The sequence below is a fragment of the Xyrauchen texanus genome, chromosome 4, assembly GCF_025860055.1.
Source record: "Xyrauchen texanus isolate HMW12.3.18 chromosome 4, RBS_HiC_50CHRs, whole genome shotgun sequence".
Classification (NCBI taxonomy): domain Eukaryota; kingdom Metazoa; phylum Chordata; class Actinopteri; order Cypriniformes; family Catostomidae; genus Xyrauchen; species Xyrauchen texanus.
This window is the reverse complement of record NC_068279.1, coordinates 9,256,684-9,279,732: the sequence shown is the minus strand read 5'-3', so window position 1 is coordinate 9,279,732 and position 23,049 is coordinate 9,256,684. Positions and strand designations below refer to the sequence as shown.

Below are 23,049 nucleotides of genomic sequence, written 5' to 3'. Positions count from 1 at the left end.
TTACAAAAATGCAGTTTGAACTCTTAAAGGGGTAGTTTTATCGAAAATCTCATCTTTTTGAATTAAAGGAGTTCTCTCAATGGACATTCCGCCTCTGATCGGCCCAAAGGTGCGTCAGCCCACCAGGAAAATGCCCGGTATGCCAGATTACCAGTCCAGTCCAGCCCTGCCTGTCACAATGTAATGTCGGCTTTGTAAAAAGGTTGTTATTGAAGGATGGGGTAGCATCAACTATTTTGGGACCGACAACTAACCTGCAGCTGGTTAGTGAGTGTTGTTACTTATTTCATATGCACAGGGAACATTTACAGGTCTTAAACAAAAGGCCTGTTTATGTCTAGCAGTAAGTGGAAAATGGTCAGTTTAAAAAACCTTGACTAGCATTTCTGGGTGGACCTGAGTAAAATATGAACACTTTGATACTATTAGTATTAAATACTAATACACACTAATACATTTTAACCCAGCTTTCAGTTTCCTAACGTTTTCCAAAGTATGTGGTATTAGAGAGTTTCGAAAGTCTCTGTTTTCGATGGAAGAAATCACTTTTCTAGGGTGGATGAGTGCAGTTAACATATACAACCGAAAATGTATTAATGTGGACATGGCTTAAATCTAGATTCACTGGAGTGGAACGTCTAAAATACAAAATACAGTCTTTTAAATTCTATATACTAGAAGTTCAAGAGTAGTTACTTTTAAGTTTGAGTATTGTGTCCTTGAACTCCAGTGGTGGTTTCTTATGTAGTAGTGCTTAAAATAATCAAGCGTCTGAGGGCGGATTTCCGCTGAGGTCTTGATGTAAGAGAGAGGGTGCAAATGACATTAGCATGAGGTCCTTGGGGAACAATAAGCTCTAGTGTCCCTCCCTAATGAATCTTACAACATGACGGCAGTCTACAGTTTAAAACTGCTCCCTTTCTTTCAACCCTATAAACGGATGGCGGAAAATGGAGAACAAGAAGCTGAGACAGCCAATGATGCTGAAAAGGGAGGAATGCTGTGGGAAGAAGCTAATTCATGCATGTTTTCACTGCCACATTGTCTGTATGAGATCTCTCTGTATACCAGCTTTTGTAGGAGTTGTTTTAATCAAGCGTACATTTATACAATAAGAATACACCCACATACAGCCACTTGCTTGGCCATTAGGGAGAGGGAACCATTGTTATCTGACAAAAGTGACGTGAGTGAATGATATCAATGAGATACAAACCATTCACTAAAAAAAAGTGATTGTCGCACGTCTAAAAAAACGAAAGCCTTTATATTTAGTGTTATATAACGACCTTAATGTGGTGACATATTCCTTATGTTATGCCACCTTTATGAATATAACTATAAAAAAAATCAGTAATTACATTACTTACATTAGTACACACTTACACAACCCACACATGAGTCTCAGATTCCCATTTTGTGTTTTTATTCAAGCTCATTTGGCAGTTAGGATTGCACTTGAGTAGGCTGGCTTGAGTTTGGAAAGTTAACATGACCCGAGTGTGGGCGCTATCTCTTTGTTTTGCTGTTAATTTTATGAGTCTCGACTTTGCGACCCTCAACATAACAAAAGGAAATATAAATAAAGCCAGCTGTTACCTCACAATCAGCATGGGGGAAAATAGGGTACTTGAAAGAGAAGAATGACGATAAGATCATTCCTTCTCTTTCTTTCATTCCTGTCTGTTTTTTTATTGTCCTTTTGTTTGTGAATCTCCCTTTCTCTTTGCTTTGTGTATTGGTGTGACTTGTGGTTAAGTTAATAATTTCTGTATCTAACGATGTATCTAACCCAAACACACTAATTTTGTACCTGTGGATCAAGTTGCCTAAAATAAAATTTTCTTATCCAACCTTGCAAAAAGTACCATGGTATTACCACATTCATTTTGGCATGGTACCATGATTTTTGAACATGGTATTGGTAATTATGGTAATATCATGGAATTCTTCAAAATACCTTGGGTTTAGCATGTAAAAACCATTGTACTTTATATTCATTTAGTACCATTGTATTACCATCTGATACCACTTATAGTTTCGCATTTCTGATGCTTCTAACTCAAAGATCCTAGAAGTCTTTCCTTATATCACCATTAACAAAACAAATCCCATGGTATTACCATGTTATTATTTGTTTGTTTATTTGTTTGTTTTGGACATGATGCCATAAGAATACCATTACTTTTTTGTTAAAATGGTACATATATGGTATTCTTTTATGGATCTTGTAGTACCATTTAAATACCATGGTATATGAATATGGTAGCCATTCAGTACCATGATACTGTATATAATAAATTACCATGGTATTACCATCTGATACTGTTACCTGTGCTTAGGTTTAACATTTCTGTTGCTTCTGACCTAATATTCTGACCATTTACAAAAATGTACTATGGTATTACCATGTTTTTAAATGAATAATGGGAATACTAACTATGGTACTCTTGTATACTGGAGTAACATGTAAATTACATTGTATATGAATATGGCAGCTATTCAGTACCAGGGTATATATATATATATTTAAGCAATATCACATGAGCAAGAGTGCAATATGGCCCTACATCGGCACTGCTATGTTGCAATGTTAATTTAAAGCCGTTTAAAACAATGTCCTAGCTTAAGTAATGTAGTGGTAATACGAGCGATCACGGAGCGCTGTTCTATGTAAACAATGACTAACGGATTCACTTTACCTAACCAACTGGCTCGTATTACACACAAAAAGGATCTTTTGCCACCACCTGCTGGCTAACAGATGTAATTTCAAAAATAAAGACAGTAACTCCTAACAGATATGCACTGCTCTTACACCTTAGTTTAGAATGGCACAAAGACAACCGGAGTGATACACACAGTGAAGTGTCCGAGTGCTGATCCTGTCAGACCACCAGTGCTCATGGAACGTCTCTCGTCCAATCAGATTTAAGGAACTAACTGTTGTATATATATATATATATATATATATATATATATATATATATATATATATATATATATATATATATCAAAGTTCCAAGGTATTACCATCAGATACCACTTGTGGTTAAGTTTAGAAATGAGGCTTCTAAACAAAGATTCAACTATTCGTTTCTTTATCTCACCATTTGCAAAAAAGTACCATGGTTTTGAGATTTTATTTTTGGAATTTTGGAATACCTTGAAGTACCATGCAAATGCCATGGTATATTAATCATTAGGGTTGGACGTATTTTCAAAATGTTATTGCAAAGTTTTGGTAATATTTTGTCATGAAAACAGTGTATATCACAGTAAAGTTTTGCTGAAAATTCAATAACAAAAGTAAATAAATCATAGCCATGTGGTAATGGATAATGTTTTAGATAATCCATTGATTTTAATAAATTGGCCCAGAGCTACATGATACAATGGTAATACCATAGTTTTTAAACATGATGTACCATGGTAATGTCATGCTAAGTACTTTGGAATACCATGTAAATAACATGGTATTTGGTATTGGTAAATATTTAGAACCATGGAATATGTAAAAGTACCATGGTGTTACCATTTGATACCATCTATGTACCGCCACATTACTCACCTGTGTAATTACCCCTCTTGTTTACTTTCTGTCCATGTCGGTTCGGGGTGGTGCCAGTAGCGTGTGCTGAGTTAGTCTGCTTTTACCACTTCTATTTATTTAACCTCTTGTGATCCCACTTTTACAAAGATGAAAGATGGCAACAAAGCCTTGTGGATTCTGTCACAGTTTTCTTTAAAAAAAAACATCTAAAGCGCATCCCGCAGGAGGCTGCGGCCCCAGATGTAGATCCCTGCTGCAAAAATGGATGTGTACGCATGAAATAACAATTTCACAGTGTCAGGGACTTGTTTGAGTTGGCCAGCACAATAACTAAACCATTCTGACTGCTCATTCAAGACCTTTGTTATTAATCACCTGAAGCCAACTCATATGTGACCATTCAGCTTTTTCTTATTCACAAACTTCTGTTGTGGTTGATGTTGGTACAATAAAGCTGAAGTGTGTTATTGTTATGTGCCACTAGATTCACCAAATGTAACCAAAAATAAACTTTTTTTTTTTTTTTTTTTTTTTTTACAGTTTCAACAAGATTACACACATCATCTTAACAACACCAAAATACTCTTTTCCCACCTCTAATGAAGACATTTCACATTTAATGTCACCTACCAGGAAAGTTGCAACAACTATATTTGCCTATTAGCTGCCTGAGGTGTTTTGTATTCTATTTATACACTTCAAAGGCTGCACATGGCAGCACGTACCACTGACTTTTCCCGTTAAAGGAAACAGGATTGAATAATCCATGGTGCATTAGGAAACCATAGAGGGGTTAGTAAAGGTTCATCCAGGTTAACACTGAGGTGGTCCACAGTGCTTTTATAACTGTGTGCTGGACTTCAGAATACGACTGCATTACAGTTTCTCCTGCCGAATTTTTGCATTAAGGGAGTGAGATTTTCTTGCGTTCTTAAAGGAGACAGTTAAACTAAAAATGTAAATTCTGTAATCATGTACTCTCCTTCACGTTGTTCCAAACCCATATGACTTTTGTTGTTCAGTGGGACACAAAAAGGAGATATTAGGCAGAATGTTAGCCTCGGTAATCATTCATTTTCATTGGATGGACAAAGATGTAAAAACTCTGAATGGTGACTAAGCCTAACATTCTGCCTAACATCTCCTTTTGTGTTTTATGGACGAAAGAAAGTCATACAGGTTTGGAGCAACAGCAGGGTAAGTAAATGGTGACAAAATTGTAATGTTTGGTGAACTATTTCTTTAAACTGGGAAGAGGCAGTATTAGCTCCGGTTAGAAGTGTGCTGGGCATTAAAACTGAAAATGTATCTCTGTCAAATTTCATAACAAAACCCTATCAAATCGAATTGTGTAATGTTTAACCAAATTAAAATAATAAAACTTTAAGAAATATATATATTTCATTTGAATTAATATGACTCATTTAATTTTAAATTTATTATATAAATATAATATTATATTTAAAAAATATAATATTTTTTTTATGAAATTGGAACCATCACCTTGACAAAAGTGTCCTTGTAGCCAAGTTCCTTCAAAATGTTTAAAGCAAAAAGTAAAATAGTTTAAAACCTAGAATAAAATATTCAAGCATGTTTTTCATGCTGTCTTTCTCTAAATGTAAAATGTTCTCTAAACATAATTTTTAATATTTTTTTATTTAAATGTTAACTAGGGCTGTCGATTTAACGCATGAATTCAGTGCGATTATTTGTAAAAAAATAAAATAAAATAACACGTTAAAAAAATTAACGCAATTAATTGCAATGACCCCAGACCGTATTAAAGAAGATTCCTGAGAAAAGGAAGCTTGTAGTACCACCTGTTTATTCCAGAGGGCAGTAATTTAAATTACAGCTGTGTGGTAACACGCAGTTTATACAGTGAAGAAAACAACATTCAGCAGACACATAACACAAACATGAGTTACGTCCTTGCGTTCAAAACACTTGATGGAGCTCAAATTCGAACTAAGAGATCTCAAGATGTGTTCTAAGTATTAAACTATATTTAACTTCACACAGTGACCTAAAAATTGTATGTTTATGACGCAATGCACCGAGACACTACACAAGCTTGTCTGACGTAGGTGTAAATTGACAGGTCCTTAAACAAGCCCTCATAATAAATCTCCAACTGATTGACAAATTCACTTGTGAAATGGATTGCTGTGAACTGTGTGCCAATGATTGGCTAATATTCAATAATATTGTAGTAAACAATACATTGTATTCTAAAGCCGCTTTTTGTATTGTCTTATTAATGATGAACTCTTCTGACACAAGAATGTAATGCATTTGAATTATCTGAATATTTTTTATATATATATATATATATATATATATATATATATATATATATATATATATGTCATTTTAAATATTTTAAGATAACTATGTATAATTATTTCATCATTATATATTGAATTATTGATATTTGAGGGGCTTTATCATAAAATATTGATATCCCATTAAATGCGATTTAATTGCAATTAATTAATCAGGACACCATGTAATTAATTCGATTACAATTTTTATTAATTGACAGCCCTAATTTTAACATATTTTAAGTGATGATGCATATGAATAGTGTAAATCAGATATTCACTTTTGAGCCAATGCATTAAAACTGTTTGAACTTACCAACTCAAAACCCAAAGCTATTTTTGTTACAAATGTTAAGATAAAATGCATCTTAACATTCTCATACTTGCAATTTGCAAGACAATGATAATGGATTCATAAATAACTTAATGGCCAAAATCAGAACAAACAAAATGTCTTTTTTAATAAATGTACCCTTAACAATAAATATGTCCCCCAAAATATTTCAAATATTTAAAAAATACATCTGGGCATAATAAGTTAATAGACAAAGTTGAAAGCCAAAAGTGGTGTAATTCTGAAAATTTTGTGTGATAAACCATTTAGACTTTCGCTTCATGAAAAATAAATTATTGGAATTAAATTTTAAACATTTAAAAATAGTTTTCACTCCGGAACAATTGAAAGAGACTTTTTTTGATAACATTCTGCAAAACATTTAATTTGTTTTCGGTTTTGTTCCTTGGAACATTTTCAGTCTCTGATTGTGATATTCACTGTGTTGCTTAGTTTCATATCGAAAGCAAAATCATTTCAAATGTATTGTGAATATTTGTAATATTTCCCAGCCCTAAGCATTAGTTTACCTTGGTGGGGACATTGAAAATCAAAGTCTGCTTTGACAGTGACACTGACAGTGACAGTGTTTACAGTGAACTGCATCTGATAATAGTTTATCTCCCAAAAATACTTATAAGACACCTCTGTAGCCAGACCTGAAGTGGTACTTTGTCATAGAAGTTTGTCCAGTTGTTGTCTGTTCATTTTGAATGAACAGCCCCTGAGGCAGACAGGCTTGGTGAGTGTTTTATATGATGTGGCAGATGAGCAGATGGTTTGGCACTGTCACGTTTAAGCATAATCATTTTCTCTGCTTGTCTCATAGCCCTGTCACGTTCCTCTGCTGTGCACAAGGCTGGCTAAGCTAGTTGGAGGGGGAAATTGTGTTAGTCCCTGCCGTTGTTTCCTCACTGGATCTAATGTGATGTAGAACGAGAGCCAGAGGAAACACATTGTCCTATTGAATTAACTCACACCCCTTCCTTATGCCCTAGCCATCAAAACATTTTGATGACAACAAGACAACAAAACAACAAGATTTGGGGTTTTACTATGCAAATAACCTCAGATCGGTTTCAAGTTCAACGTGTAGTCAAAGGTGGGTAGAGTGGCCAAAAACTGTACTCAAGTAAAAGTACAATTATTTGAAGTAGAAGTAAAAGTAATGATGTTAATACTTGAGTAAGAGTAAAAAAAGGGTCCAATTAAAAGAATACTCAAGTAGCAAGTAACTATTTACTTTCATATGTAACATAATGGCCGATTACGCACTAATATTCCATTACATAATACACATTTGACATATATTACAGAATAATAATAATTTAATAATTATTATTTGTATTATTATTGTAAATTCTTTAACTCTTTCCCCGCCAAACACGGAATGTTCCTTGTTTTATGAAAAAACGCTTCCCCGCCAAACACGGAATTTTCCGGGTTTCCGTGTTTTAGGTGTTATACGGTAAGGAAGACCCCTCCGCATGTTTTGAAAGAGTACGCAACTCTTTGATCAAAGAAACAGACTGCGATCGTCTCAAACATGAAGAAGTGGAGTATGAGAAGCTCAAAATATCAGACATAAACATGCCTTTTTATCAGCTTTTTGTCTGAAATGTTGTTTTTTGACAAAACCTACCTCTGTTCAAGTCGCAATAAAAAAAGAACAAATGAAGATAAAATAAAATCGTTTTTTTTGCCTAAAAGCAGAGGCTCAGATCTTTATTGTGATATATAGCATCTTCATATATTCATGGAAGAAAATATTCTGCGGGCCATTAAATTTTAGAGAAAATCGTCAAAAACCCTGGCGGTGGCTGGCAACTTTTTTTTAAAAACGCTGGCGGGGAAAGAGTTAATCTTTCACCCTCATGAATGATGAGGTTTGGTTGTTCCAAACCTGGATGACTTTCTTTTTTCAGTGCAACACATTTAAGCAGATATCAGATAGAATGTTATCCTCAGTCACTATTTACTTTCACTGCATGTTTTTTCCTGCATACTTTAAATGGGAATGGTAACTTAGACAGTCTCTAACATTTTGTCTAACATCTTTTGGGTTCCACAAAATACAGAAAGTCACACGGGTTTGTTTGTAACAACATGAGGGCAGGAAATTATGTCAGAACATGAATTTATGGCTGAAATTTCACTTTTAAGGTCAGTTTTGGACAAATCTGTAAATTTGAAGAGAAATTTGGAAACCAGTTTCTAGCAGTTATTATAGTGAAAAAAACGTAAACAATATTCCACAGGCCCAATCATATATAATGCTGAATAAAATGAAGCAAGTATACTTTATTAATGGTTACCATTGCTATTTTACAGTTTTTTAAAGTCCTGTATGGATTTATGTTCAGTGTAGTTACAGTATTTTCAGTGTAGAAAGAATTTTGATCATTAGTTCTGTATAGTATGTGTAAACTGCATCTTATATCTGTATTTGGAAGCGTGTTAAGCTTTTTTAAGTTAAGAGCTTGTTCTCTGTTGTCCATGAGATAATTGCGCCACATCTGTCAAACGCAAAGTTGTTTTGGAGATGCTCTCCAGTAGTCACGCACACACGTGATAGGCACTAGGCAGAACAAAAGGGATTTACACTTAACGTGGATGTTTACATGGATTTATACAGTAGACACTGATATAAAATGTAAGGTCATAAGAGCCCATAGTTACAGAATCACCTTGAAAATGACCATCACTGCAACACTGACAAGCTCACGTTATCACAATCGCCAAAACTCACGAGTTTACTTAAGTTGGAGCTGCTAGTTTGTTCTTGAAATATCCGATTGTCATGGTGTAAAATGAAGGAATTGTGTGATGAAAGAAAGTTTCTTTTTGTTTGTTTTGAGCGCTTGCTGCTGCTGCAGTGGTGGACTCGACTCGAGTGACAAAGCGCCATTCAAAAATCTCTCAATAAATTAAGCATTTATTAAAACGTATTTAATTAAAATCAGTAATGTAACGAAAGGAGCGTTGCCCATTGTAACGAAGTACAAGTTAATTAAGAGTAAAAAGTACCCAATTTTTATCAAAAAAATGTACTCAAGTAAATGTAACTGAGTAAATGTAGTGTGTTACTACCCAACTCTGCGTGTAGTTAAATGTGTTTTTTTTTTTTTTATCGTTTACCCTCCCTCAGGTGTTTATAAACCCTTATGACTTTATTTTTCCATGGAACACAAAAGAATTTTAGACTGAATGTTTGCAAATCTCAATCGCCTATATTCATATATGATACATAAAGATGTCACGCCAGGTTTTGACGTTAATAATGCTAAACAGCAGTGATACTTGGTAAAGACATACAAGTTTATGTAAATGATGATAACATTTTCATTTTTGGATAAGCTATTCCTTTAATGATGGAAGTTGCAAGTTTTATTACTATCATGTAAGTCAAGAACTGATATTTTGATTCATTATTCTTCTGGAGTAATCCTGAATCATATGGAAAAATGTGCCGCCTGGTGAAGGCTGGCTCATCCTGTGGCAACAAACACGACAAAATAAGTTTTCATTTGGTTTTGGCCGTGTTTGTTTTGTCATCTGTTCTGGTCGCATGGCTACAAAGTCTCTCTGTGTCCCTTATTCAAAGATGAGAGCATCTGAAGACTCAATGTGGAAGCAATTAGCAATGAATCCTTACAAATATAATAACAGGGCAAGTGACTCTTTGCAAATAATCCACTTCTGTTCGTCTTTTTTTAGTTTTTTTTTAAAGACCCTCTTGTTTCTGGCTTTGTGGGGTGGTTCCTCCCTTCTTCCCAATCCTAGCTTCTTTTTCTGTTGATGTAGTTGCATTTTATAGGGTTTTTTTCCGCTCTTTCATGCGGCCGTGACTCTGTTTCCCATCAAGGCCTGTGATTCAACCACAACAGAGGCATCACATGGTGTAACAGGGGTAGCGTTGTGACAGAGTTGGGAACAGTTGGAGGTGTTGTTATCAGGGCCATATTAAGGTGCTCCGGGGCTTAACGTTTCACCGAGCCTCGGTCAGCCTTCAGAGCGGGGGGTGGGGGCATTCGGGGTTCGCACTCAATCACCATGCGCTACACGGACGGATTTAACTATTGCCACCTTCTCTGTGTTTACATCAGCGTCTCCCACTAAATGTGTTTTAATGTGCGCCTTCTCTAAAACATAGATGTTGGAGAATACAGTGGAGGATGCCACGACTGGGCCTCCATGGGCCCCAGGGCTTAATGCGGCCCTGGTTGTTATAACAGCTAAAGAGGGAAAGCTCATCCTACGAATGCACTATCATGTTTCGATGATGCGGAGTTATCAACAGCCTTAGGCCACGTCCAAACAAATACATTTTAGTTTGAAAGCGCATTAATTTAGCTATGTTTCCGCCTCTCATCCACACTAGAACGCCATTCTCCTGCAATGAAATCAGAGCGTTTCGAAAACTTTGTGTGGGTGTGGCCTTAAGAATGGCTTGAAACATGTGCTCGATCCGCATGAACTATATTTCGTAAGGTGCTCTGAGTTTGGTTCACTTATACTGTAAATCTGTGATGCAGTTTGTTTATTACAGAGGCCTATATTATGAACATCTAATCTAATAACGCAACACTGCCCTTACGAAAAAATCTAGAATTCTGGCAAATTGCCACAATGGTTTGCCACAATGTTTGCCAGGATTTGCAGCTCTTCACCCGAAGTGATGAACATGCAGCAAACTTTTGTGGCAAACCTGTGGCAACAATGAAGAGCTTGCCACAAAATTAATTTGCATGTGAAAATAATCAGTGGCGAATTTGCCAGAACTCTCAATTTTATGTAAGGAGGAACCCAATGGTCTTCCTAAAGATTACTACCTAAATAAAAGGCTCAAAAGTTTAACTAGAATGCCTAAGGGGCTGTTCAGACCAAAACACGTTCTTGCACTAAAGGCTACATGCAGTGCAACAAATACAACAATACGCAGATGTCTCGAGACACACTTTCAAAAGTTAACATTCTTTTTTACCTGACACAGCATTTTAAAAAATGGTGCTCCAGAAAAAAAGCAGATAGATACAAAATGTGTTTGGTGTGATTGGCTCCTGACATTGCAACGTGAAAGTAAAAAGAAACATACCACTATTGTGTAATAAAGTTATAATTTTTCATCTTTGATAATCATTTTTGTTATTATTATTATTAGCAGCAGCAGCAGCAGCAATGTGATACAGTATGTTAAATCAGAAACTTCGTGCAGCCCTAGTATCTTCCTAAAATGTTTTTTCTTTGAACGGCGCTCAAAACCCCAGACTGGGTTTTGACTACCCATTCATCTTGATGATGGTCCTTCTTATCTGGTTCTTCCCTGTCTACTCACTGCTTCCCTGCGCTGCCGCAACTTAATGATGCCTCCCGACCACATCAAGTTAAGTTGCTGCTAATTGCTACCCTTCCCCAGGCCCTTTTTATTTCGGTCATCCCGCCTGGAAACCTTTTTTGCAGAGGTTAGCCACAGGAGCAAGATGTCTCACCAGCTCGTAGCCCAACACAACTGCGATATGCGACAGCAGAATGTTATGTCTCACTGCTAATGTGGGGAAGTTGCTTTAAAGCGGTAGTTTGGCAGAATGTTAAGAAATGATAGCCTAAGTCACCATTCACTTTTGTAGCATCTTTTGCCCATACAATGAATGTGAGTGGTGACTGAGACTAAACATTCTGCATAACATCTCCTTTCATGTTCTATGAAACAAAGTAACTTATGGTTTGGAACAATATGATGGTGAGTTAAAGATGACAGAATTTTTGGATGAATTATTGCTTTAAAGTTTTGAGAGTGTGCATTAAGAAGCATAAAGTGAAGGAATGGGTCCTGAGTTTGGAGAGTGGGTCTGAAGGACATTCATGCCATTAGTAACGCATGGTTTGGCTAGCGGTAACTCATCCAAGATTACAAAGAAGAAATCATGATTGCTCTGGGATATATGTGACTTACCAATGTGCCATAAATTCCCTGGGCTCTGCGCTGCAGCAGAAGCCATCAAACGACCCCTAACAGAATGACAACACCATCCAGTCAAGCATTATTTATTGCCATCCTTTATGAATGTCATTCCACTGCCAAAGACATAAATGTTCCCATAAAGTTTTACCGCAACCTTTATTATTATCTGTAGAATTTTATAGACGTGTATAAGGGATAGTTCACCCAAAAATGAAAATTCTGTCATCATTTGCTCTAAAAATGTCTTTCTTAAGGTGAATTTTTGAAGAATATCCTGGTCGCTTTTTGCCATAGAGTAAAAGTGAATGGGGACTGGGTCTATCAAGCTACAAAATGACAAAAAAAAAAAGTGCCTTAAAGGTATTATAAAAGTGAGCCATAACAATAATTGAAGTCTTCTGATGCCATCCAATAGATTTGTGTGACAAACTCATAGAAATTTAAAGGGAGAGTTTACCCAAAAATGAAAATTCCCACATCATTTACTCACCGTTATGCAATCCCAGATGTGTATGTGAATGGGTAACAAACTTTTGAAGCTCCAAAAAGCACATAAATGCAGTGTAAAATCTCCAGTGATTAAATCTATATATTCAGAAGTGATATTATAGGTGTTGGTAAGAAACAGATTAAGTCATTTTTTACTATAAATGTCCCTCCCTGTAGCTGGTGACATGAACAAAAAATGTGAATCGCCAAAAATAAAAGAAGAATGTGAAAGTGATTGTGGAGATTGAAAGTCAAATAAAACCACTTAAATACTGATCAGTTTCTCACACATACTTATCATATGGCTTCTGAAGGTAAAGATTTATCCTTTAGAGTCATACGAATTACTTTTATTTTGCTTTTATATGCTTTTGGAGCTTCAACATTTTAGTACCCATATACTTGTATTGTGAGAACCTACAGAGCTGAGATATTCTTCCAAAAATCTTTGTTTCTGTTCAGCAGAAGACAGAAAGTTATATTCATCTTGGATGGCGTGAGGGTAAGTAAATGATGAGAGAATGTTCATTTTTGGGCAAGAAGTTGTTATTCATTGAAAAGGTCTGAAATGGATTATGAAAGTTTTAAACTTTTTGTGGACTACAAAAATGGCACATCAATACCATTTGATAGCACCATATGTCATTTGTTACTGCTTTTCGTGTAACCACATATAATTGGAAATTGTGCCATATTTAAAAAGGAGAGCTATTGTGGAATGGAAATTTCTGTCATTTCCTGTAGCTTCAGAAGACTTGGAAATTGCACACGAGTCATGTGGACTATGTTTATCAGGCCTTTATATTGCAATACTTTTATGGTGCTTTTGTGCCATTTTGGATCTTGACAGACCCAGTACTTTCTTAAAAATTCACGTTTCATGTTTGACGGAAGAGAGAAAGTCAAATGGGTTTACAATGACTTGAGGGTAAATAATGACAACATATTCATTTGTGGGTGAACTGTTCCTTTAACCTGACATACCAGACCATATATGCAACAGCAGAGCTACCCACAGATTAATATTCAAACTACCTACAGTAGTATGTAGTCTACATACTACATTCAGTAGTATGTAGTAACTTACTTACAGTAGGGTGCTTAAAAAAACTAAAACAAACAGTATTCTTGTCACAGCAGGTGCTGGTTTTGAGTTTTGCCACCTGCATGACTTTAATTAAAATCTACATGACACCCAAAAAGCAAGGCTTGTGATTTCACATTTTAACGAGGCCTGGTTTCCTTTAGTCTTGATTCCAGCGAGCTTGACTTCCACAGTGCTGTCTGGATACCGTCCAAGTGTTCAGTGGCTTTTAGAGCTGTATTTTCTGATTGGATACAACTGTTTTGGTTGTGTGAGCAACAGCGCAAATGTCTTGCCGCATATGTAGCTGCACCCAGTGCCCATTTTCAGAACAAACCTCTGGGAATAATTTGCCCTTTTTTAGGCGAATAAGCCTCACACAAATCTAAATTAATATATATTAATTTGAGAAAGTCTTGCCTCAGGTATGTTAATTCCATGCCGTTTAGCATATTTGTTTAGGGAGATTGTAGAGTTTTTGGATTTGTTGAATGATGCTCTGCTCTTTCCCTGAATAAGGGGTTCGACCCATATGAATGAATGAACATGAATTTATATAGCGCTTTACTGACACTACACTCAAAGCACTTTACACAGTGAACAGGGGACTCTCCTCATCCACCACCAGTGTGCAGCATCCACCTGGATGATGCGACTGCAGACATTGTGCGCCAGTATGCTCACCACACACCGGCTATTGACAGAGAGGAGAGAGCAATCCGGGCAGTTAGACTATATGTGGAAAACAGAGGCTAATTATCCCAGAATCTTCAAAGTTCCTATGCTTTAAAATGCTTCGCTTACTGATTAGTAGCCTACCACTTGCTAAAGCATGCATCACTATTACTATTGTTCCTACATGGAGTTTGAAAGGCAGAATAAAACTAATCCATTAGACTCCAGTGGTTAAATCTATATCTTCAGTAGCGTTATGATAGGTGTTGGAGAGAAACAGATACATTTTTAAGTCCTTTTTTACTATAAATTCTCCTTCTTGCCCAGTAGGTGGCAATATGCACGAAGAACACGAATAGCCAAAAACTAAAGAAGAAGAATGTTAATGTGATAGTGGAGATTGATAGTAAAAAAGGACTGAATATTTTAATTTTGTCTGATTCCTCCAGCAGAAGAACTAGGAGAGAATTTTTTAGATCAAAGTGGAGATGGTATCAAGGGCTGCTAGCAGGTTTTGAGGTACCTAACATATAAAAGCCAGGGTTTAAATACATACTCTCACCACATACCGGCTTCCATATTCAAACCAGAACTCAATCCAATTGAGATGCTTTGAAGTCTGGAGCTTAGAAATACCAACAGATACCCTTTGATGGTATAGCTACCCTCATGTTTATTTTGACTGTGCTTAAATCCTGCGTCGCTGTTGTTTTTGGTGGAGAAAAAAAGTATTTTTTTCTTCCACATGGTTGCCATATAGTATAAGGCAAAACAACATTGCTTAATAATACAGATTAAACCAGCTCAAGATGGTTTGCTGGTCTAAGCTGGTTTAAGTTGGTCTCCCAGCCCTTTTAGTAAAGAAACTTGAATGCTAACAGACACAATAAAATCTGTCTAGCATGCTAACAGGCTGAGACCCCATATTCTGATTTTTACCATGCAAAACATTGTTTCTGTCAAAACACCATAGTTAGTTAATTTCACTACAGTAAAACCCTTAATTAATTTAAGATCTATGGGAATACTTTAGCTTTGATATACACAAATCCAATGTGGATTTATGTGTTTACATCTTAATTTAAGGCACTTTAAAGTCTACCATGTTATTGCATATTATGATAGGCTACAATGGTAAATTTATGGCGTATGTTAGATACAGTATTATGAAGTATTTATTGTACTTTTAACATGAAAACAAAACAAAATATTTCTAATAATAAATAAGCAATATAAGTGACTAAATTCATTGTGACAGCTTTTTCAGTTCAAGAGTAAAGTCAGAGATTATTTAGCTTGAGATGGGACACTTGTATTAAAATTAATGGGAGAAATAGGAACACATTTTAGATACAGCATTCAGCTTGAGAACATGCATGCACATTTACTGGACCTGCTTAGAATAAAAAATAAAAAAAACATTTGTGTGTGTGATCTGAGCTAAAAAAGCAAAACTAATGACACAGCTGTTGTCAGATTTTAGTGTTGATTTAAAATATGATATTTGATTGTAATCTTGACCAGCCGTTTTGGAGATTTTGGTCTTTCTCCATTCAAGTAGATACAAGCTGTACTTTTTTGCTGCTTGTATTCATAGAAAATAGCTGCCTGGGAATGTTCCCAAGATGGCTGCTGACTGGACTGACTTGCCTTGAAAGGGACTTTGGTACAGGCTAACCGCTTTCTAGCTAATAGCTTGATAAAATGTGTCTCAAGGATATATACAGTGCATACAAAACACAAACATTCAACACACTAAATTCTGTAGTGGTGAAATTCTCTTGTGTCTTTCAGAGTGTTATACTGCAAATGGAGAGGACTACAGAGGCCGACAGAACCAGACAAGTCTTCAAGGGGGAAGGCCATGTCTTTTCTGGAATGAGACTTTCCAACATCCCTACAATACCATCAAATACCCCAATGGAGAAGGAGGCCTTGGACCACATAACTTTTGCAGGTCAGACATTTCCAGAGATGCAACATAATGTTTATGTTTGCAGAATCTACCATTAAATTATATGCTGAGTAACCCCAATAGATTTACACATATGCCTACCCTTACAAAAAAGGAGTGTTGATCGTATCTGATGGTAATACCATAATATTTGATATTTTGATTGATTCCGGAGAGTGAAATATTTCATGTGATATATGACTTGTCCATATATGTACTATGTGTAGGACTTTTAAGCTAAAACCTTTTTTGCAATATAACGCCCCCTTTGGACCTGCTGGCTGGTCTGCTGAGTGTTAGAAGTTAATCAAGATTTATAGCGAAACGCCACACTGCTAAACACAATGTACACTAATGTGTACTTTGGTGCATTTTTTTCTATAGAAAACCTATATCTACTCTGCATTATCACATTTAGAATCAATGGGTTCATCCAAAAGCTGAAAAATTTTGTGTGACGAGGAGGAGGGTGTGGCCGGGCCACGATGGAGCACGGCCGGCACTGAATCAGCTGATTAGAGATAAAGGGTAGCCGGAGACGCCAGTTCGAGAGAGAGAGACACATGCAGCCACGGTGCATGTTTGTCTGTTAGTGTATGTTTTATGTTGTGTTTTATCATTAAACATTATGTTCACTGTTCAGCCGGTTCCCGCCTCCTCCTTGCCCGTCCTTAACCTGTTACAGAGGTGCTGAAACCCGGGAGGGATGAGGAATGCGCTATCGCTGAGTCCTCACTGCTGCCATCCACCAGGTGAGCAGCCGTGGCCGTTTCCCTGGGGAAGGTGGGGTCGCTGCCGGCTGGCGAGATCCGGAGGAACCGCGGCCGTCTGCCGAGAAGGGGAGGAGCGGTTCCGTCCACCAGGAGCCGGAGGACTCACTGCGGACCAGGCTGTTTAGGACATTAAGGATAGTCAGACCGGTGGCACCCCGGGCAGGGGAGGAGTGTGACGAGGAGGAGGGCATGGCCGGGCTGTGATGGAGCATGGCCGGCAATGAATCAGCTGATCGGCGGGAGAGCAAGATAAAAGGCAGCCAGAGATGCCAGAATGAGAGAAAGAGATGCACGTGGCCACGTTGTGTGTCTGTTTGTTTATGTTTTATGTTGTTTTAAGTTCATTGATATCATTAAAGTTTATGTTTACTTTTCAGCCAGTCCCCGCCTCCTCCTTGCACATCTTTATACTGTTACATGTGGCTTTCAGGGGCTTTATATGGAGTTGGGGTGAAAATTAGGTTTATTTCGAACTGTCCTGAGACCAGTTCAGATAGCACACTGGAGGTTATTCTAGTCATTCACTAAATAGAGAGCAAGGGAGCATCCTATAGCTTTTCATATCTTCAGTATGTCAAATAAAAGTGTAAGGGAATTGTCTCCACACTCTAAATCATTTCACACTTCACGTCCCTTAAACAGTGTTTTTTTCTTGTGCCTGTCCTTTGGATTATGAAAATGTTTTATTTTCATAAGGATCTTAAACTATTTAGGCCTTAAACCAAACTAAATTATTCTGAATTAATTTCATGTTGTTAGATACTGTAAAAGCATTTGCACTTAAATTGTTCCTCAGGAAGTCTTAAAGCAGCATTTGTCTGTGGTCCATGAGTGTAGGTTTATTTTTTGTTCCTGTCATTATGTGGACTCGGCAGGGTTTGAAGTTTTTACGTTTGCAAAGTCACCACAAATCCCTCCAAAACAAACGCAGTAAGCGACAGTGTGGGACTGAGTGACCAACAGTCTCTTTCTCCTCTCAGATTCACTTTCATTCAGAATACACTAACACTCGGAGGACAGCAGTTACAGGCAACAATGTATAATAGATAGAAATGGTTATCTAACCAGTGTTTATCTACAGATGGACGCTGGAGGATTTGGTTCATTCACACATGAAACACAATATTCCAGCCATAGACTGTTTATAAAGTTTGTCAATTTGACAGAAAAATGTGTCTTTCTGGCTGTATAGCACCATTACTCTTTGCAGCCCTTTAGAATTTTTAGTTTCTCACAGTTTTCTCAGCTGTTATGTCATTCTTCGGACTCCAGATAGAAGTAACTAGAGCATGATTAAAGCACAAAGAGAGATTAGAAATGACATTTAAGGGCAATTGATTGCCATTACTATTTTAACTTCTTAAAGGAATAGATCACCGAAAATAAAACTTTTGCCAACATGTATTCTATCCTCACTGCTCAAATCCCTTATGCCTTTTCTTTTTCCTTGGAACACAAGATGAGTGATATAGGAAAATGCCCATGATGCTCTTTTCCATACAATGAACAATGAAGTTATTGTGTGTATCGTGAATGCACAAGGTTTGAATGTCCAGATGGCAACATTTTCAATGAAGAATGACTTAAAATTCAGTCTATTACTCACAGAAAGCTAATGGCCTGAAGGATATGGCTTTAGTAGACTAATGTAGTTAAACAGAATTGAAGTTATGTGGCTTTTGACTTTGAAATCAAATTGTGTCATAACAGCCTCTGGCCACCACTCACTTTAATTGTATGGAAATGAGCAGCATGAACATTCTGCTAAATAACTCATTTTGCGTTTCATGGAAGAAAAAAGTTTTGGACAATCATGAGGATGAGTAAATGATGACAGATTGTTAATTTGGGGTAAACCATTCCAACGACGCTTATCTTACCTGGCTGTAACAGCATTACTTTAGTGAGGGGTGCTGGGGTGACTTTGTAGGTGTATGTGTGTGTGTGTGCGCGCACGCGCAGATCCAGCAGACTGTATGAAAGCCGGATTCAGAACGGCAGGTGAAGAAGGTCAGATCACCATCAGGAACAACTGTGTTGATTTTAGGCACATGGTTGTGTGGCGTTATGTCTGCTGGGTATGTATGTAGGAATGTTTTTCTGTGTCATAACAAACTTTGGGATTTGTCTCGAGAAGATTGTGCCAAACAGGCTAAAACAATGTGGACCAGAAGTCAGTCTGCCTGTTTGTCTGTCTGTCTGTCTTCACGTTCAGGTAGCTGATTCAAAAATCTATAGTGTATTTTTAACGGTTAGCAAGAGGCCAGAAAAAGAGACAGGTGTGTTTTAAAGAAGAAATGCTTTTTTATTTGCGTAGTGGAAGTTTTTCAGTCCCAATTACGTGTTCAGAAGGAATGGTTCTGGAAATCTGCAAGTTTGTGTGTTTCTTTAATGATGTCATAAACTGTGTTTGCATCTCTTTGTTGGCTTGTCTAAACACCATTTGACTTGAAAGGAGGAAACTGTAGTCTTGGCATGTGAGAGAGGGCGAGAAAGAGAGAGAAATGGAGGTGCCAAGTCCTAATAGCCCTCACATTTCATATTTATTGTGTGCTGTAACATAGCTATGAAAATATTGAGAGATGGGCCTGAAAGGAAACCTCTTATTAATTGTGAATAAAAGGATCTGAGAGTGTTGGAGAGTGAAAGGATCTGCTCCCTCAGAGATATGTGCCCTCCTTGCCTCTCATTTTACACCACCTAATAGCCAAGCCAACTCTTAGAAAGCTAGCATAAATTCTAGTTTTTAAGGATTAGTAGTAAACACCAAAAAATTAGCCATTGTTGTCCTTCCTCTCTATACAATGCCAATGGATAGTGCCTCGCTTTAAAGCTTAAAAGGTATCAAAGTTGTCATAAAATCAGTGTTAATCAAAATTACTGATGAAAATGTTTCTTAACAAAGGTTTTTTAATTTATTTTGTCAACGATAACAGAAAACGGATGAAAAAGATTCATCAGAAAATAATTAAATTATTTTTATTTCAGCAATGATTACAAAATTATTATGAGGGGATAAAAATGACTGAACAGTGCATAAACAGAAGAAGAAACTTCTAGAGAAACATCTGTTTTTTGGAAGAGCTGAACACTGGACAAATGAACTGATTTTCAAATGGGTTGATTACCAGACTCAAACGAGTGATTCAATTTAAATTAATCACTATATTCACAACATGTATGTAATATTACAGCTTACATCTGCAGAGACAATGAAGCAAATGAAAACTAAGTTATGTGCTATAATGTGTAACTTGAGTCGTAAAAATTTGTTACATGCAATGCAGTATCCTAAACTGTCTGAAACACAGAAAATGTATTAAAATCTCTAAAGCATGAACAATTTTCAATACTGTAACTAATTTAGATCAACCTGCAGTATATATTTATTATATTATTTCAGGAGCTTAGATTTTCACAACAAGCACAGGTGTATTTTTTATTTTAATTAAAAACACATTTGTATCTTTGTATGTTTAATACATGTTAAAAATAAAATTATTAATTTTTCAAAATGTTTGAATATTTGATGTACGTTTGGTCTGCCATTCTCACACGTTTCTGTCCTTTTGCAGATAATCAACTAAAATATGTTATTTTCATTTCTATCGGGAAGACACGCAGGCTTGAGTGAAGTTTAAGATGCCATTTATTTGATAAATGTAAAACAAAGTAATGTCTCTCTCTTTGGCGTAGGCCCTGTCCGGTGGTCCGAGGGAGTTGTACCTGGAACCGTCATGTCCTGACGGAGACCCGTGCTGGACAGGGCTCAACTGGTGGTGGTGGGGTGGTGGAGGTTGCGGTGTTAGCACACTGAAACAGCAATGTGATAGATTGTGAGCAGACTTTTAAAGCAATGGCTTACATGCGATTGGCTAGGAGTTACCCAGCTAATGATGTGATGATGTACAGCTGCTAGTCTTCAAGCTAGAACTACGCTGCGCTTCGAGTTATTAAAATTATATGCATTTTAGTTCAAATGTCCTTTAAATTTTTTCAATATTTTGTCATGTCGTATTCTTTAATATTAGATATAACGACTAAACATTTGTAAAAACAAATATTTAAAATGTCTATATTTGATGAATATGACATGACAAAATATTTACTAAATTGAAAAGAAATTTTTGTAAAAACACTAAAAATGTAAACTACCTCAGACCACCGGTCATATAGAGACAACCTTTTGCAATCCAATAAAACCGATAAAATAAATTCTCGCGCTGCATTTTTTCTTCTCATAGAATATGCTATTTCACTTGGAAATTACATAACCGAAGTTAATTGGGTTGTGAACAACGTTTTATGTTGAAATTGTTTTATTTAGTTTACTTCCTCAATCCATCATGTCTGTATTGTTAGTTTATTTGTAAGCAACCATCTACCCCATTTGTGCCTTTGCCTTGATTCAGCTGGTTATTGTTTACACTATTATTTACTTGGCTGTGAAATTGACTGTGTCATTATCTACTTTCATAAGCAAGTTTAGTGAAGCAGGCTTTGTATTGGCAGGTAATACTGCAAGTATGTTTGTACGTGACATAGATAAAATAGGCTGTGACAACCTAACAATTGTCTCTCTTTAAAACGATGGACAAGCATCTCCAATGATTTTATAGAACCTTTTGTAAAAGCCTCTTTTTACTACCAAAGAGTATTTGCCGTAGCATTGTTAGCTACTTCAAATATACATCAATGTCTATTTACCTGCTTTGTTTGGTATTTATTGAGAAGTATAGATATCAGCTTGTACAGGCACATGCTTGAATCTCATTACCGCTGTAGCACATGTTTGCCATGTTGACCAAACCAGACTTAAAAACTATCTAGCAAATTTCCCTCCCTGATATTTGCTTTGGTTACTGCTTAACTGCAGCAGGCTAAAAGTGTGGCTTAGGTGTTCAGGGAAACTTCAGGCCATTGCCTACTATAGATTTTGCATGCTTTTGTTGTTAAAGAATCTGTGTTTGACTTTTTATTAATAGCTCTGTGCCAAAGTTTTACAAGTTTATCATATATTTTATGATTATGGTGCATGGAGAGCAGTTAATACTGAAACAAATCAGAGTGAGAATATGTTCCAGCGTTCCCCTATATGCATTTTGCAGCGGTGCTGCACCACTGAATTTTAATATTCAGTTTAATATTCATGACGCAACATAACGCTTGCAGCCCCTTGTCAGCTGTGCGCTTGCGAAAGAGACCCCACCACACACACACACAAATACACGTACTTACTTACAGTGATGTCACCGCATAACAACACGTCAAACTTGCTTCATGTCAAGTGGCCCACAAGCTCGTTCCTGAAATATATGATGGCAGGGGATCGTAACGTTTCACTGAACAATCAGTTAGGGATTTCCTATAATATAAATGAGCCTTCACCTGTCATCTGCATGTTTTGGAGCGCATTTTGCTCACTTAAAAGGGGAATGAAATTGCACGACACGGGTCAATTATCAACACGGCTTAATCATAACAGCACGAGGGCAGAGCAGGTGCGGTAATTCGCGGACTGGTCTCCACCGAACAACATACTATTTGAAATGTGCCTGTGAACCAGTGAGATGCGTGGCGGGGATTACGAAACCCATTTGAATGAGGTACAGAATTGTCTGTTGCAAAACCTTGTCTCTGTGATGAAACTAGTTTAAAACAAACAGCCCCATCATTCTAAATGGCACTGACAAAGAAAACAGGAGAAAACTTAAATTAGAAGGCTTTTCAGTTGTCAAATCCGAACATTTACAAAAACGTACCATGGAACTGTACTGTATTACTACCTATGGTAGTGGTAGAAAAACTTTCTAAATGTATTTAGACTGCTGTTTTCTCATTGCAAAATGCCATCGTTCTTTATATAGAAACCATAGTTACTAATCATGATAGTGAGGG

At 36.7% G+C, this 23,049-nt stretch overlaps 1 protein-coding gene across 1 annotated transcript in view; it reads left to right on the top strand.

Moving 5' to 3' along the window:
* Positions 1–23,049, top strand: part of LOC127643279 (kremen protein 1-like) — a 91,008-nt gene that overhangs the window by 20,700 nt on the left and 47,259 nt on the right. Inside the window, exon 2 of the mRNA XM_052125949.1 lies at positions 16,219–16,381. Within this exon, the coding sequence (XP_051981909.1) occupies positions 16,219–16,381 (163 nt within the window). The remainder of the gene's footprint in view (positions 1–16,218; positions 16,382–23,049) is intronic.